This window comes from Lipotes vexillifer, unplaced genomic scaffold (genome assembly GCF_000442215.2).
Source record: "Lipotes vexillifer unplaced genomic scaffold, Lipotes_vexillifer_v1.1 scaffold995, whole genome shotgun sequence".
NCBI classification, from domain to species: domain Eukaryota; kingdom Metazoa; phylum Chordata; class Mammalia; order Artiodactyla; family Lipotidae; genus Lipotes; species Lipotes vexillifer.
In genome coordinates, this window is record NW_006785389.1 from 2530299 (window position 1) to 2543204 (window position 12906).

The 12906-nt window shown below is 56.8% G+C and overlaps 1 protein-coding gene across 1 annotated transcript; it reads left to right on the forward strand.

Moving 5' to 3' along the window:
* Positions 1 to 1806: 1806 nt before the first annotated feature.
* Positions 1807 to 4850, forward strand: ZNF446 (zinc finger protein 446). Its single transcript, XM_007457525.1, has 5 exons — positions 1807 to 2148; positions 2224 to 2425; positions 2769 to 2863; positions 3999 to 4338; positions 4468 to 4850. Exons 1-5 carry the CDS (start codon positions 1807 to 1809, stop codon positions 4848 to 4850), a joined length of 1362 nt encoding a protein of 453 aa, XP_007457587.1.
* Positions 4851 to 12906: the final 8056 nt, after the last annotated feature.

The following is a 12906-nucleotide window of genomic DNA, read 5'->3' on the forward strand; positions in this document are numbered from 1 at the left end:
TATACTAGTTCTGGTCCCCAAAGTAAATAAAAGGCTGAACACGTCCCATAATTCTGGACAAAAACCTCCAGCCCTCACTTTGCAGTATTGATCTAACTGAAGGCATGTCTGAGACTCTGAGGGTATTAAATCATGGAACAGTTTCTTCATCAGGAGATGGGTGCCTGCTGTCCCCGCATATCAGCAGGGCGCTCAGCAGTGGTCGAATGAAGGACCCCAGCACCATCCTCGCTGGAGAAATTCCCGGGGATGGCGGAGAAAGCCGATGGGTTAGGCTAGCCTTCCCGGTAGGTCCCTGCTTCCTCCTAGGACCTCGGGCCGTTGTCTTGGAAACAGCTGGAGCAAGTTGGTTTTGCTCCCGGGGTTACCAAGGCGTCCGCCGGGCGACCAGAAAGAAGCCTCAGGTAGGGCTCTGGGGGAGGAGCCTAGGCAGAGCGCCAACCCTGATTGACCGAAAGGTCACGCTCCTCCCCATCCGTCACCTCCTGCCAATAGGCGCCGGGCCTGCTGTGCACATGCGCAGGATTCGAAGGTACCGTCCGTCTCCGCCGTTGGTGAGTCCTAGGGTGCGATACAAAGGGAGAGCGGCTGCCAGGGAGGGGAAGGAGTCCCCCAAACCCTGCGATTCTGCAGATTCCTCTCGGAGGGATGGGGCGCCTCTCAGTCGTGAGAGGCCTCCGAAAGTGATCATCTACTGGCGGAGGCCGCGCCCGTCCCTGTTTGCTGAGGCTCATGGGAAATGTAGTCCGAAGGGAGGGGGTGGTGCTGCCTTCGAAGCAGACGTGTGATTGGTCAGGGCGGCGTCGCCAGAGCAACGCGCGAGGGGCTGACGGCTGGGTTCGGGGAGAGGCGCGCGGGACCGCGTGGGCCCACTTACCCGAAGTGGCCTCGGGTGGCCGAGGTGAGCACCGGCCGGCTGAGTGGGCGTGGCCTTTCCACTACCTCCCGACGTGCCCCACCTCCGAGCCTTCTCCCGGGCCCCTCCTCCCTTCCGCAGCCCCGTTCCTCTCCTTCGGGAAGACCTGCCCCCCTTTCCTCTGTGGAAGGCGGACTCCAGGAGTCAGGCCTAGTCCAGCCTATCGGACAGGCCCCCCCACCCGCAAAGTGGGCGTGTTTCACTCCAGACCCTCTGCAGGGCCGGGACACAGTTGCCTGTCCACCGCTCCACATAACTCGTGATTCCGTTTTGCTTTGCTTCTGCGTTTCACACGCACGGTCCATACCGTGTGAGTCATGCACAGCTCTCCGCGGTCAGCGAGCACGGTGTCTCGGGGTCCACATCAGCCCTTGCCTCGAGCCATGGCGCAAGCCAGCCCCTCAGGGTGCCCCACTTGGGTCAGCGTGTCCCGGAGATGGTGGGGACAGGCAGCCTGGCCCCAGTTCTCACCCTGGATCACGGCCCCACCGCGTCCCTGGCTACCCCGTCTTTCCGCCGCGGGGGCACCTGCCGGGGCTCCTCAGCGTGACCCTGGAAGCCTGTGCTAACTCCTCTTGCCTGCGCTCCAGCATCATCTCCCGACAGACATTTCCCTGCAGTTTCCTGGAAGCTCCACTGGCAATTTGCCTCCAAGTGTCGGTTCCTTCTGCTCTCAGTTCCAGCTCCTGTGACCCCTCCCTCCATGAAGCTTTCCCCAATTCAGCCGCAAGCATCCCCACACCACGGTCCTCTCTGTCACAGCCTCAGCCCCCTGGGCTGGGCCTCTCTGCACAGTGCCTTACCCTGGCTGTGGCCTTGTGGCTGGCACCCTGACCCCTCCTTTCCTGCAGGTCCCCCTTGGTGGCTCCAAGAAGACTCCCGGCACAACAATGCCATCCCCACTGGGCCCCCCGAGTCTGCCCTCTGTGGACCCCGAGGCCACCCTGGAGGATCCTGAGGCAGCACGCCAGCGCTTCCGGGGCTTCTGCTACCAGGAGGTGGCCGGTCCCCGTGAGGCCTTGGCCCAGCTCCGGGAGCTCTGCCACCAGTGGCTGCGGCCCGAGGTGCACTCCAAGGAGCAGATGCTGGAGCTGCTGGTGCTGGAGCAGTTCCTGGGCGCGCTGCCCCCCGAGATCCAGGCTTGGGTGCGGGGACAGCAGCCAGGCAGCCCTGAGGAGGCCACTGTCCTGGTCGAGGGCCTGCAGCATGACCCTGGGCAGCTGCTGGGCTGGGTGAGTGTGGTGGTGTTGGCTTCTTGGAGCGACAGAGTGAGACTAGCGCCCCAATGACTTGCCTCTCTCCCTCAGATTACAGCACATGTCCTGAAGCAAGCGGTGCTCCCAGCCACACAGAACAAAGAGGAGTCTGTGGGGAGCTCCCACCCTTCAGGGACAGTGGAGCCCCTAAAGGCAGCCTCTTGGGAGGGGTCCAAGGAAGCCCAGTTGGAGGGGAACGCCCAGCTCAGCTGCAGCGTGAAGGAGGAGCCTGATGGCTACGGGCAGGAGACAGGTGAGAGCGGGGGTGCGCGAGGGCTGGGGCCTCCTTGAGAGAGTGCGAACGTCCCCAGCTAGGGCGGGGAACCCAGGTGAGGTTGTGCTGGAGCTGGGGGCTCTGGAGGGAGTGCGGGTGTCCCCCCCTGGGAGCGGGACCCGCAGGGACTGCAGACAGCAGAGCGGGGTCCCCGGGAGGCCGGAGGGAAGGGCGGGCTGCCTGCCTGCTTGCTATGTGCCTGGCGCACACAGAGGACTCCTCCCTGCTGCCAAGGAGGGCCCAGGCTGCGACGCCAGCGCCAGCTCCTCGCCTGCTCTGGCTCACGTGGGAGCCCCTGACCCCTGTCTGCCTTGCTTCCTAGCACCGTCCAGCCCCCCACATCCAGCCCGGTCCCATGAGGGGCCCGCTGAACAACAGGAGCCGACCTCCGTGCCCTTTCAGCCACCCAGGATTCAGGTGAGCAGCCCCTGGTGGCAGGGGCAGGCCCACAGTGGGAGGAGAGTGTCCTGCCAGCTGTCCAGCTCCTTGGCCAGCACTGCTTGTGCTGTTTGCGCCCCCAAAGTGGAGTTGGTATCAGGGCAGCCCCTGCAGGTCCTGGGGGGCATGGGGACACACCAGTGCTTGGAAAGGATTTTGGCCTCAGGTAACTGGGATTCTGGTTTAGAGTGATTGGAACTGGCAGGGGTTGGCTTCCCACTTACAGAGAAGCCAGTTAGGGTGTTGACAGCTCCCAGCAGTTCTGAGCTGGCACCTGGGGAGGGGACAGGATGACCAGGAAAGCCTGAGTGCCACCCAGCAGTCTGGCCTCCCCTGCACACCTGAGATCAGAGTGGACACAATCTTCCCAGGAAATGCCCGCAGCTCCCCCTCTGCCTGGGCTTTTCTCCAAGGCCAACCAGCCCTCAGCTGCGACCAGCTGGGCATGGAAACCCCTGCCACCCAGAGGGCTTGGTTCCTGAGTGTGGGCAGCAGGGGTCTTGTCCTCTCCCAGAGACACTTCCTAATCCACTCCACACTGAGAAGTTGCCCAGGACCCAGCCGCAGCCTGAAGGCCATGGTTGCTTCCACCCCCGGCACCCAGGAGCCAGCCCAGCCATGTCCTGAGTAGGAGGCTGTGCCTGGCCCTCTGCGGCACCTGCCTCCCTGCAGCCCGGTCCCCACAGCCAGGGACGCTGAGGCCCGTGGCACTTCCCCAAGGAGGATCTCCATTACTCTCGAAACCAGAGGCCTGGGAGAGGTGCTTGGGGTCCCTGCATTCCCCTGGCCTTTTGCTGTCGGTGCAGCACACACTGTTCAAGGCCCATCCTTGATGGGTCCTCAGCTTCCATCTGTGCGTCCAGAACATGGGGTGGGGCAGCTGAGGGGGACTGGTGCATCCCCAGGTGAGCCAGAAGGCAGCTCCCTTCCCGGCCCTGCATCCCCAGCGCTCACAGGTTCCCATCTCAGCTTCCTCTTTAGCCCCACCCCCAGGCAGGTGAGGGTGGTTTACCTGCCGCTCCCCAGGTGATTAACAAGGCTGGGCCCACGGGATGGGCCGGGTGGGGTGCGGGGTAGACGGGCCTTCTGTGGGTGATGGGCCGCGTCCCTGCAGGAGGAGTGGGGGCTCCTGGACCGGTCACAGAAGGAGGTGTACTGGGACGCGATGCTGCAGAAGTATGGCACGGTGGTCTCCCTGGGTGAGGACCCCTCTCCTCCGGGTCCTTGCGCGCACCTTGCCTCCCGGCGCTTCCCAATCCGCACCCTGGCCACCCGCCGGGGCCCCCACCCCTGTCCCTCATTTGTGCGAACCCCTCACGCCCCCGTGCCAGGGCTGGCGCCTGATGGGCCCCCGACCCCAGCAGGGTTGCCGTGCCCCCTGCCGGAGGCGCGCACTGAGCCGGAGCCGGAGGCGCTGAGCACCGGATCCGAGGGAGCGAGAAGCCTCCCCCCGGGTGAGTGGCCTCCCGCTCCCCGGTGGCGACGGGGGCGGAGGGCGGGGAGCCCAGGCCGCCCCGCGCCTGGGGGGCTGCGGGCGGAGTCACCAGGCGACCTGGCTCTGCCACCTCTGCCCCCCCCCGCAGGAGGAGAGAGCGAGAGCTCGCGAGAGGGCCGGCCCGGCTGCCCGGAGGCCCCGCCCCCCGCGCGGAGCAAGCCCTACACGTGCGCGCAGTGCGGCCGCACCTTCGACTGGAAGTCGGTGTTCGTCATCCACCGCCGCGCGCACGCGGGCGGCCCGGGCGCCGAGAAGCAGCCGGTGGGGCCGCCCCGGCGCGCGCTCCCGGGCCCGCGCAGCTACGCCTGCGAGGAGTGCGGCCGCAGCTTCAGCTGGAAGTCGCAGCTGGTCATCCACCGCAAGGGCCACGCCGGCCAGCGGCGCCACTTCTGCGGCGACTGCGGCCACAGCTTCGACTGGAAGTCCCAGCTGGTCATCCACCGCAAGAGCCACCGGCCCGAGGCCCCGTGAGCGCAGGGGGGGCGCCTCGCCGGGGCCCCGGGCCCAGCCCGCCCCTGCTACTCCACTCCGCCGCAGCCTGGAGAGCTGGAGGCCGCCCAGGCCAGAAGTCAAGAGTCCCAGGAGGGTCCCCCACCCCCGCTCAGTCTCCCCGCAAAGCCGAGGCTCCCTCCTCTCCGGTCTCGCCCACCCCACCTTTCGGAGAGAGAGGCCTGGGCTCCAGTGCACCGACCCACCGGACCCGCGGCGGCCAGGTGACTTCCAAACCCCTTCCTGTGACATGGTGCAGGCCGGTGCAGAGAGCACAGCCTGCTTCTGTTTGCAGTCAGGTGGAAGGCTAAAGTCTGTCCACTGTGCGTTTTAGATTTTTAACAAATTCTAGTTTTATCCTGGAGAAGCTTCTGCGTAAGAATCCTGATCTCTGGTCCCTGCTGGTCGAATCAGCAGCCCCTGCCCTTCCTGCCCGGCAGTTGGAGCCTCAGAGCTGCCTGCCCACGAGCAGGGTCGGTGTCCAGCTTACCTGTTCCTCGGCCACACACATCACTCCCTGGCCTTGTCCTTCCAGCTGTCGAGTCCCAGCCTGAACGGACCTTAAGGGAACTTCTTTCCAAGTATGGATGGACAAGCATGGCGTCTGAGAACAGATGTGACTTAGGCCATGCGTGCTGGCAGATGAGTGAGACAGAGCAGGAGGGCAGAGGATCAGCTGCCTGCTGCCCACGGCAGTCCGTCTGTGGGCATTCAGGACTTTGGCCAGTGTACCGTAGTACATTCCTACTGCTGCTTTAACGAGCTCGGTGGCCTGAAACAACACAAAACATACTCTCTTAGGACTCTGCATTGGGTCTCACTGGGCCCAATCAAGGCGTCAGCACGGCTGGTTCCTTCTGAAGGCTCTAAGGGGGGAATCCACTTTAAGGCTTTTTCTAGCTTGTAGAGGCTGCCACGTTCCGCGATGGTGGCCCCTTCCTCCGTCTTCAAAGCCAGCAGTGGATGGTTAAGTCTCATGCTGCCTCCCCCTTGTAAGGACCCTCAGGGTTCCATCTACGGCTCCCCTGGTAACCCGTGATGATCTCCCCATCTCGGGGTCACATCTCATCCATGCCCCACCTACACACCTGATCTCATCTGCAAAATCCCTTCTGCATGTGAGACAACATTCACAGGTTCCAGAGATTAGGACACGGGTGTCTTTGGGGACTGTTATTCCACACCCTTCTCTGTCACCTTTCTGCTCTGAATACAAGGGACATTTTTGTGGGAAGTGGCTTCAGGGAAACAGGTGCACCCACAGAAGGAGCCCTCTGCAGCCTCAGGCTCATGCAGGGGTGGCAGGTGGGTGTTGAGTGTGGCTGTGACCATGGTTACTAGCAGAGGTGGGGTGGACACCTGGGCTGCGTGGGGGGGGACCTTGCTGCAGCCTGAAACTGGGAGGGAGAGGCCTCCATCTGGAGGACCCGTCTCCTCCATCCCCAGTCTTCTGAGGACCTTTGACCTGTCGACCACACTCAGGTCTGGGGAAGCAGAGCCAGGCTGGAGATGGAGCTGGGCACTGGTGATCTTGTTACCGAGTCCAAGCTTGTACTGCTGGCCGCACCACAGGCCAATAAATTGAGAGCCGAGTTGCTGAGGCGAGGAATAGTGACTATTCAGAAAGCCAGCAGACTCGGGACTTCCCTGGTGGCGCAGTGGTAAGAATCCGCCTGCCAGCCTAGGGGACACGGGTTCGATCCCTGGTCTGGGAAGGTCCCACATGCCGCAGAGCAACTAAGCCGGTGCGCCACAACTACTGAGCCTGCGCTCTAGAGCCCACGAACCACAACTACTGAGCCCGCATACCTAGAGCCTGTGCTCCGCAACAAGAGAAGCCACCGCAATCAGAAGCCTGCCGCAACTGGAGAGAAAGCTCGCGTGCAGCAACGAAGACCCAACGCAGCCAAAAATTAATTGAAAAAGAAAGTGCTGGCCTTCCCTGGTGACACAGTGATTGAGAATCCACCGCCGATGCAGGGGACACGGGTTCGTGCCCCGGTCCGGGAAGATCCCACATGCCGCGGGGCGGCTGGGCCCGTGAGCCATGGCCGCTGAGCCTGCGCGTCCAGAGCCTGTGCTCCGCAACGGGAGAGGCCACAGCAGTGAGAGGCACGCGTACCACAAAAAAAAGAAAAAAGAAAAAAGAAAGTGCTTTTAAAAAAACAGAAAGCCAGCAGACCAAGAAGGTGGTGCACTCGTGCCCCAAAGAACCATCTTGCCTGAGTTAAAATTCAGGTGTCTTTCATACTGAAAGGGGAGGGAGTAAAGTCAAACATTTCCTGGCTCAGATCAGCCCCGGAAGGGGATGTGTTCATTTCTTCTCCCTGCAGTCATTCACAGGGGGGCCTGGTCAGGAGGTTTCCTGTGAGCTGAACAAAGGTATTTTAGCTTAATGCCCATTATACCTGGGAGGCAGGGCTCCCAGAAATGGGCCATTGTGTATATTGAAGCTTATAGGCAACATCCCTCCAGTTACTAACTTGTAACAGAATACGAAGGTGCTTCTCTGTTACAATCTGATTGGCAAGCAGGAAGCTTCATCCATGCCGGGGACACGGCGGAAGAGGACAGAGCAGGGTCCGAGCGCTCAGGCCAGGCCGAGGGCCCAACGTCAGGACCGCCAGGTGCTGAGGGAGAGCGGTGGGCAATCTTCTCATGCAATTTTCCATATCTAAAAGTAGTTTATGTTCACTTAGAGAAATCTGAAATATACAAGAGGGCAAAGGAGATCGCAAAAACGATCCCTAATGCTGCTGTGTTATTCTCAGTGTTCATCCGCGGGGGTTTGTGTCACACAGCTTGTGAATCGTGCTCTCACCACGCAGCTCCCTGTGTTATTAAAAGTGCCGGGGTGGAAATCCCGTTTTCTGGCCGGCAGTGTTGTTCCCACCAAGCCCAGCTAGTTCCTTGTTTCCCGCCCCCCTTAGCACCCAGTGCTGTGGTGGCTGCACCTGAGCAGACACCCCAGATGCAACCTAGCTGTTTCCGGGAGCATGGGATTTCTGTTCTTGTTTTTTCCTTTTTCTTTTTGTCTTGAAACAAAACATTATTTTATAGTTCTGGAGGTCAGGAGTCAGGCACAGCCTCACTAAGCTAAGCTCCAGGTGCGGCAGGGTTGAGTGCCTTCTGTGAACTCTGGGAGAACCCATCCGCGATGAGAGACGCCACTGCAGTGAGAAGCCCGCGCACCGCATCCCGTGTGCTCGACTTTTCCACCCTAGAGATGGCCTGCGAGCCGGGCTCATGGCCCTTCCCCACCTTCTGAGCCAGCGGTGGCCAGTTGGCTCTCTCCCACAGGGCGTCACCCTGCCACTGTCCTCTGCCTCACCTTCCCCCTCGGAGGGTCCTCGTGGTGATGTTGGGCCCACCCGGATAATCCAGAACAATTTTTTTTGTTTTATTTATTTATTTATTTATTTTGGCTGCATTAGGTCTTCGTTGCTGCACGCGGGCTTTCTCTAGTTGTGGTGAGCGGGGCCTGCTCTTCATTGCTGTGCACGGGCTTCTCACTGCGGTGGCTTCTCTCGTTGCGGAGCACGGGCTCTAGGCACACGGGCTTCAGTAGTTGCGGCACGCGGGCTCAGTAGTTGTGGTGCGCGGGCTTAGTTGCTCCACGGCATGTGGGATCTTCCCAGACCAGGGGTCGAACCCATATCCCCTGCATTGGCAGGCGGATTCTCAACCACTGCGCCACCAGGGAAGCCCTGGGCCATGGGAGTTTTAAATTCTCATGGATACGTCAGTGTCTTCCGGAAACGTGGGCCCTGCCTGTCTGCCTTCCCTCCAGAAGGGCTCCCTGGCAGCTAGAACGCCCTGGACTCCCGTTCTCTACCGTCTTCTCCAACCTGCAGGCAGAACCCAAGTGCACTGTTTCTCCAAGGATGCCAGGCAGGCTGCACCCTCCTCCCCACAGCCGCTCACGTGGGTCTCCTCTCCCGTGAATGCACGGTGTGGGCCACACCGTTGGTCACATCTTCATGCATCTGATCTGACTTTTGAATTTTCACGTAGTCAGATCCATCACCGTCCTCATCTTCTGTCGCTTTTTTGTTGTTGTTGTTAAATATTTCTTTCTTTGGCTGTGCCGGGTTTTTTGTTTTGTTTTGTTTTGTTTTTGTTTTTTTTCATTTATTTATTTATTTGGTTGCCCCAGGTCTTAGTTGCGTCAGGTGGGCTCCTTAGTTGTGGCATGCAAACTCTTAGTTGCAGCATGCATGTGGGATCTAGTTCTCTGACCAGGGATCGAACCCGGGCCCCCCTGCACTGGGAGCGCAGTCTTAACCACTGTGCCACCAGGGAAGTCCCTTCCCTCGCTTTTCTTAGACCGCTTGCCCCAGCCAGCTCAGCAGCATGGTCAGCCTGCAGGGCAGCTTCCAGAATCTACCTCTTCGCGTTAAAAACCGGGCCAGGCCACCCCCCGCGTGGCACCCCCTCACCCCTGCCATCCCCTGGGCTGCCTCTGGGCTGAGGCTGCAGGAGGTGTCTTCCTGCCCAGTTCCAGCTGCTCGCCCCCCGCCCCCAGTCTCCTCTGATCCCCACGACCACCCCAAGCGCCTCTCCCCCTCGCCTGCGTCTCCCTCCAGCCCCTTCTCCTTCCTTGGCCGCTGCTCCTGAGGTCAGCCTACTTGAGGTGACCCAGTGATTGGCAGAGCCAAAATCTGACGCGGGTCCGTTTGACTGTGGAAGCATCTGTGGATGTGGGGAAAGGCTAAAAGCAAAGCCCGATTCTAGGTGCCTCCCTAACTCCTGAAAGCAGGAGAGCCCCAAGGGCAGGTAGCAAGTCCCCCTCCCTCCCTCCGCTACTCCTGCAGTAACAGCCCCAAGTCACACAGCCCTCCTCATCAAATGGCTGATCCTGCCAAGCCTGCAGAATTATTCCAGAAAGCCAGTCACATCCTGCAGCAGGGGCCAGGGACCACCCAAGAGCACGTGGCCCTGTGTGGTGTGAGGTGCCCTCCTCCGCAGGCTGTGAGCTCATCTACACGTGTTGTGTGTTCAGCCACTCCCCATAGCCCTAGGGCTGGTGAACGGAAGATGATTAAAACAGTGGGCACCCACGCACTTATGGTCAATAATCTATGACAAGGAGGCAAGGATATACAATGGAGAAAAGACAGCCTCTTCAGTAAGTAGTGCTGGGAAAACTGGACAGCTACATGTAAAAGAATGAAATTAGAACACCCCCTAACACCACACACAAAAATAAACTCAAAATGGATTAGAGACCTTAATGTAAGATCAGACACTATAAAACTCTTAGAGGAAAACATAGGAAGAACACTCTTTGACATAAATCACAGCAAGATCTTTTTTGATCCACCTCCTAGAGAAATGGAAATAAAAACAAAAATAAACAAATGGGACCTAGTGAAACTTAAAAGCTTTTGCACAGCAAAGGAAACTACACACAAGACAAAGAGACAACCCTCAGAATGGGAGAAAATATTTGCAAATGAATCCACGGACAAAGGATTAACCTCCAAAATATATAAACAGCTCATGCAGCTCTATATTACAAAAGTAAACACCCCAATCAAAAAAATGGGCAGAAGCCTTAAATAGACATTTCTCCAAAGAAGCCATACAGATGGCCAAGAAGCACATGAAAAGCTGCTCAATATCACTAATTATTAGAGAAATGCAAATCAAAACTACAATGAGGCATCACCTCACACCTGTTAGAATGGCCATCATCAGAAAATCTACAAACAACAAATGCTGGAGAGGGTGTGGAGGAAAGGGAACCCTCTTGCACTGTTGGTGGGAATGTAAATTGATACAGCCACTATGGAGAACAGTATGGAGATTCCTTAAAAAACTAAAAATAGAATTACCATATGAGCCAGCAATCCCACTACTGGGCATATACCCAGAGAAAACCATAATTCAAAAAGATACATGCACCCCAATGTTCATTGCAGCACTATTTACAATAGCCAGGTCATGGAAGCAACCTAAATGCCCATCGACAGACGAATGGATAAAGAAGATGTGGCACATATATACAATGGAATAATACTCAGCCATAAAGAGGAATGAAATTGGGTCATTTGCAGAGACGTGGCTGGATCTAGAGACTGTCATACAGAGTGAAGTAAGTCAGAAAGAGAAAAACAAATATCATATATTAACGCATATATGTGGAACCTAGAAAAATGGTACAGATGAACAGGTTTGCAGGGCAGAAATAGAGACACAGATGTAGAAAAAAAAAAGTATGGACACCAAGGGGTGAAAGTGGCCGGGGTGGTGGTGGTGGGATGAACTGGGAGATTGGGATTGACATGTATACACTAATATGTATAAGATAACTAATAAGAACGTGCTGTCTAAAAAATAATAATAAAATAAAATTCAAAAAAATTTTTTAAAAAGGAAAAGAACTTAAAAAAATCAGTGGGCCCCCTCGGGGGCCCACTGCCCACTGTGGGAGCCATGGTACTAGATGAAGACGCTCCAGATTTGGGTTGGGCACCACACCCCAAAGCTGCTGAGCAAGGCTGAAGCAGGGCGAGGAGAGCAGGGCAAGGAGAGCAGGGCTTTGAAGGGAGGTCACACACTCACCATCAAGACAGATAATAGCTTCATATTCTACAAAATAAAAACGAATGCAAACATCATAAAATGTTACATTTCAGTGTAGAGATTTTTCACATCTTTATGGAGATATTCACATACCATGCAATTCACCCCTTGAAGGTATACAATTCAGTGGCTTTTAGTCTATCCACAGAGCTGTGCCTCCATCATCACACATTTAAACATTTTCTCACATGATCCAAAAAATGCACACCTGTTAGCAGTCATCCCTAACTCCTCCTCCCCAGCCCCTGATGATCACCAATCTCCTTTCTGTCTCTGCGGATCTATCAGGGCTTCTTTTTTTGCTGCCGAATAATATTCTATTGTATGCATGTGGCACATTGTGTTTATCCATTCCTAAGTTGTTTGGACAGTTTGGGCTGTTTGCACGTTTTGGTGTGCACTGTGAATAATGCTGCTATGAACATTCATGTGCAAGGGTTTGTGTGGACATATGTTTTTATCTGTCTTGGGTATAAGATTATGTTAGGGGACTTCCCTGGTGGTGCAGTGGTTAAGAATCTGCCTGCCAACGCAGGGGACACAGGTTTGAGCCCTGGTCCGGGAATATCCCACATGCCACGGAGCAACTAAGCCCGTGCACCACAAGTACTGAGCCTGCGCTCTAGAGCCCGCGAGCCACAACTACTGAAGCCCGTGCGCCTAGAGCCCGTGCTCCGCAACAAGAGAAGCCACCGTAATGAGAAACCCGCGCACCACAACGAAGAGTAGCCCCCGCTCACCGCAACTAGAGAAAGCCCGCACAGCAACGAAGACCCATGGCAGCCAAAAATAAATAAATGTATAGGAAAAAAAACATTATGTTAGAACTGGAATTACTGATCATACAGTAACTCTACATTTAACCTTGAGATGACTGTTTTCTAAAGCAGCTGCACTGTTCTGCATTCTCACTAGCAGTGTACAAGGGTTCCAGTTTCTCCACACCTTCCCCAACACTTGTATTGTCTTTTTTCTTTTTTGCGGTACGCAGGCCTCTCACTGTTGTGGCCTCTCCCGTTGCGGAGCACAGGCTCCGGACGCGCAGGCTCAGCGGCCAAGGCTCACGGGCCCAGCCGCTCCGCGGCATGTGGGATCTTCCCAGGCCGGGGCACAAACCCGCGTCCCCTGCATCGGCAGGTGGACTCTCAACCACTACGCCACCAGGGAAGCCCGTTATTGTCTTTTTTTATAACCACGCTAAAGGGTGTGAAGTGTGATAAAGAGGTGTTATAGGATCTACCTTTTTAATCGTAATCAAACACATTTAGAAATAAGACCAAAAAAGCAAACTATTGACAATTCTCCTGAAAAGACCTCTGGATCAGAGAAGGAATCGCTGTTTCATAGTAAATTGACTCTTGTCCACTGAATTTGCCAGGCCAAGAAGGGACTCCCAAATCAGACTCTGTCTTGCAGTACGATCTATTTGCTGACATCCAAAAGGGAAAGA

Coding starts and splice junctions, on each gene's coding strand:
- ZNF446 (XM_007457525.1), top strand. CDS start 1,807: ATGCCATCCCCACTGGGCCCCCCGAGTCTGCCCTCTGTGGACCCCGAG. Junction 2,864..3,998: donor TTCAGCCACCCAGGATTCAG/GTGAGCAGCCCC, acceptor GCGTCCCTGCAG/GAGGAGTGGGGGCTCCTGGA. Junction 4,339..4,467: donor AGCGAGAAGCCTCCCCCCGG/GTGAGTGGCCTC, acceptor CCCCCCCCGCAG/GAGGAGAGAGCGAGAGCTCG.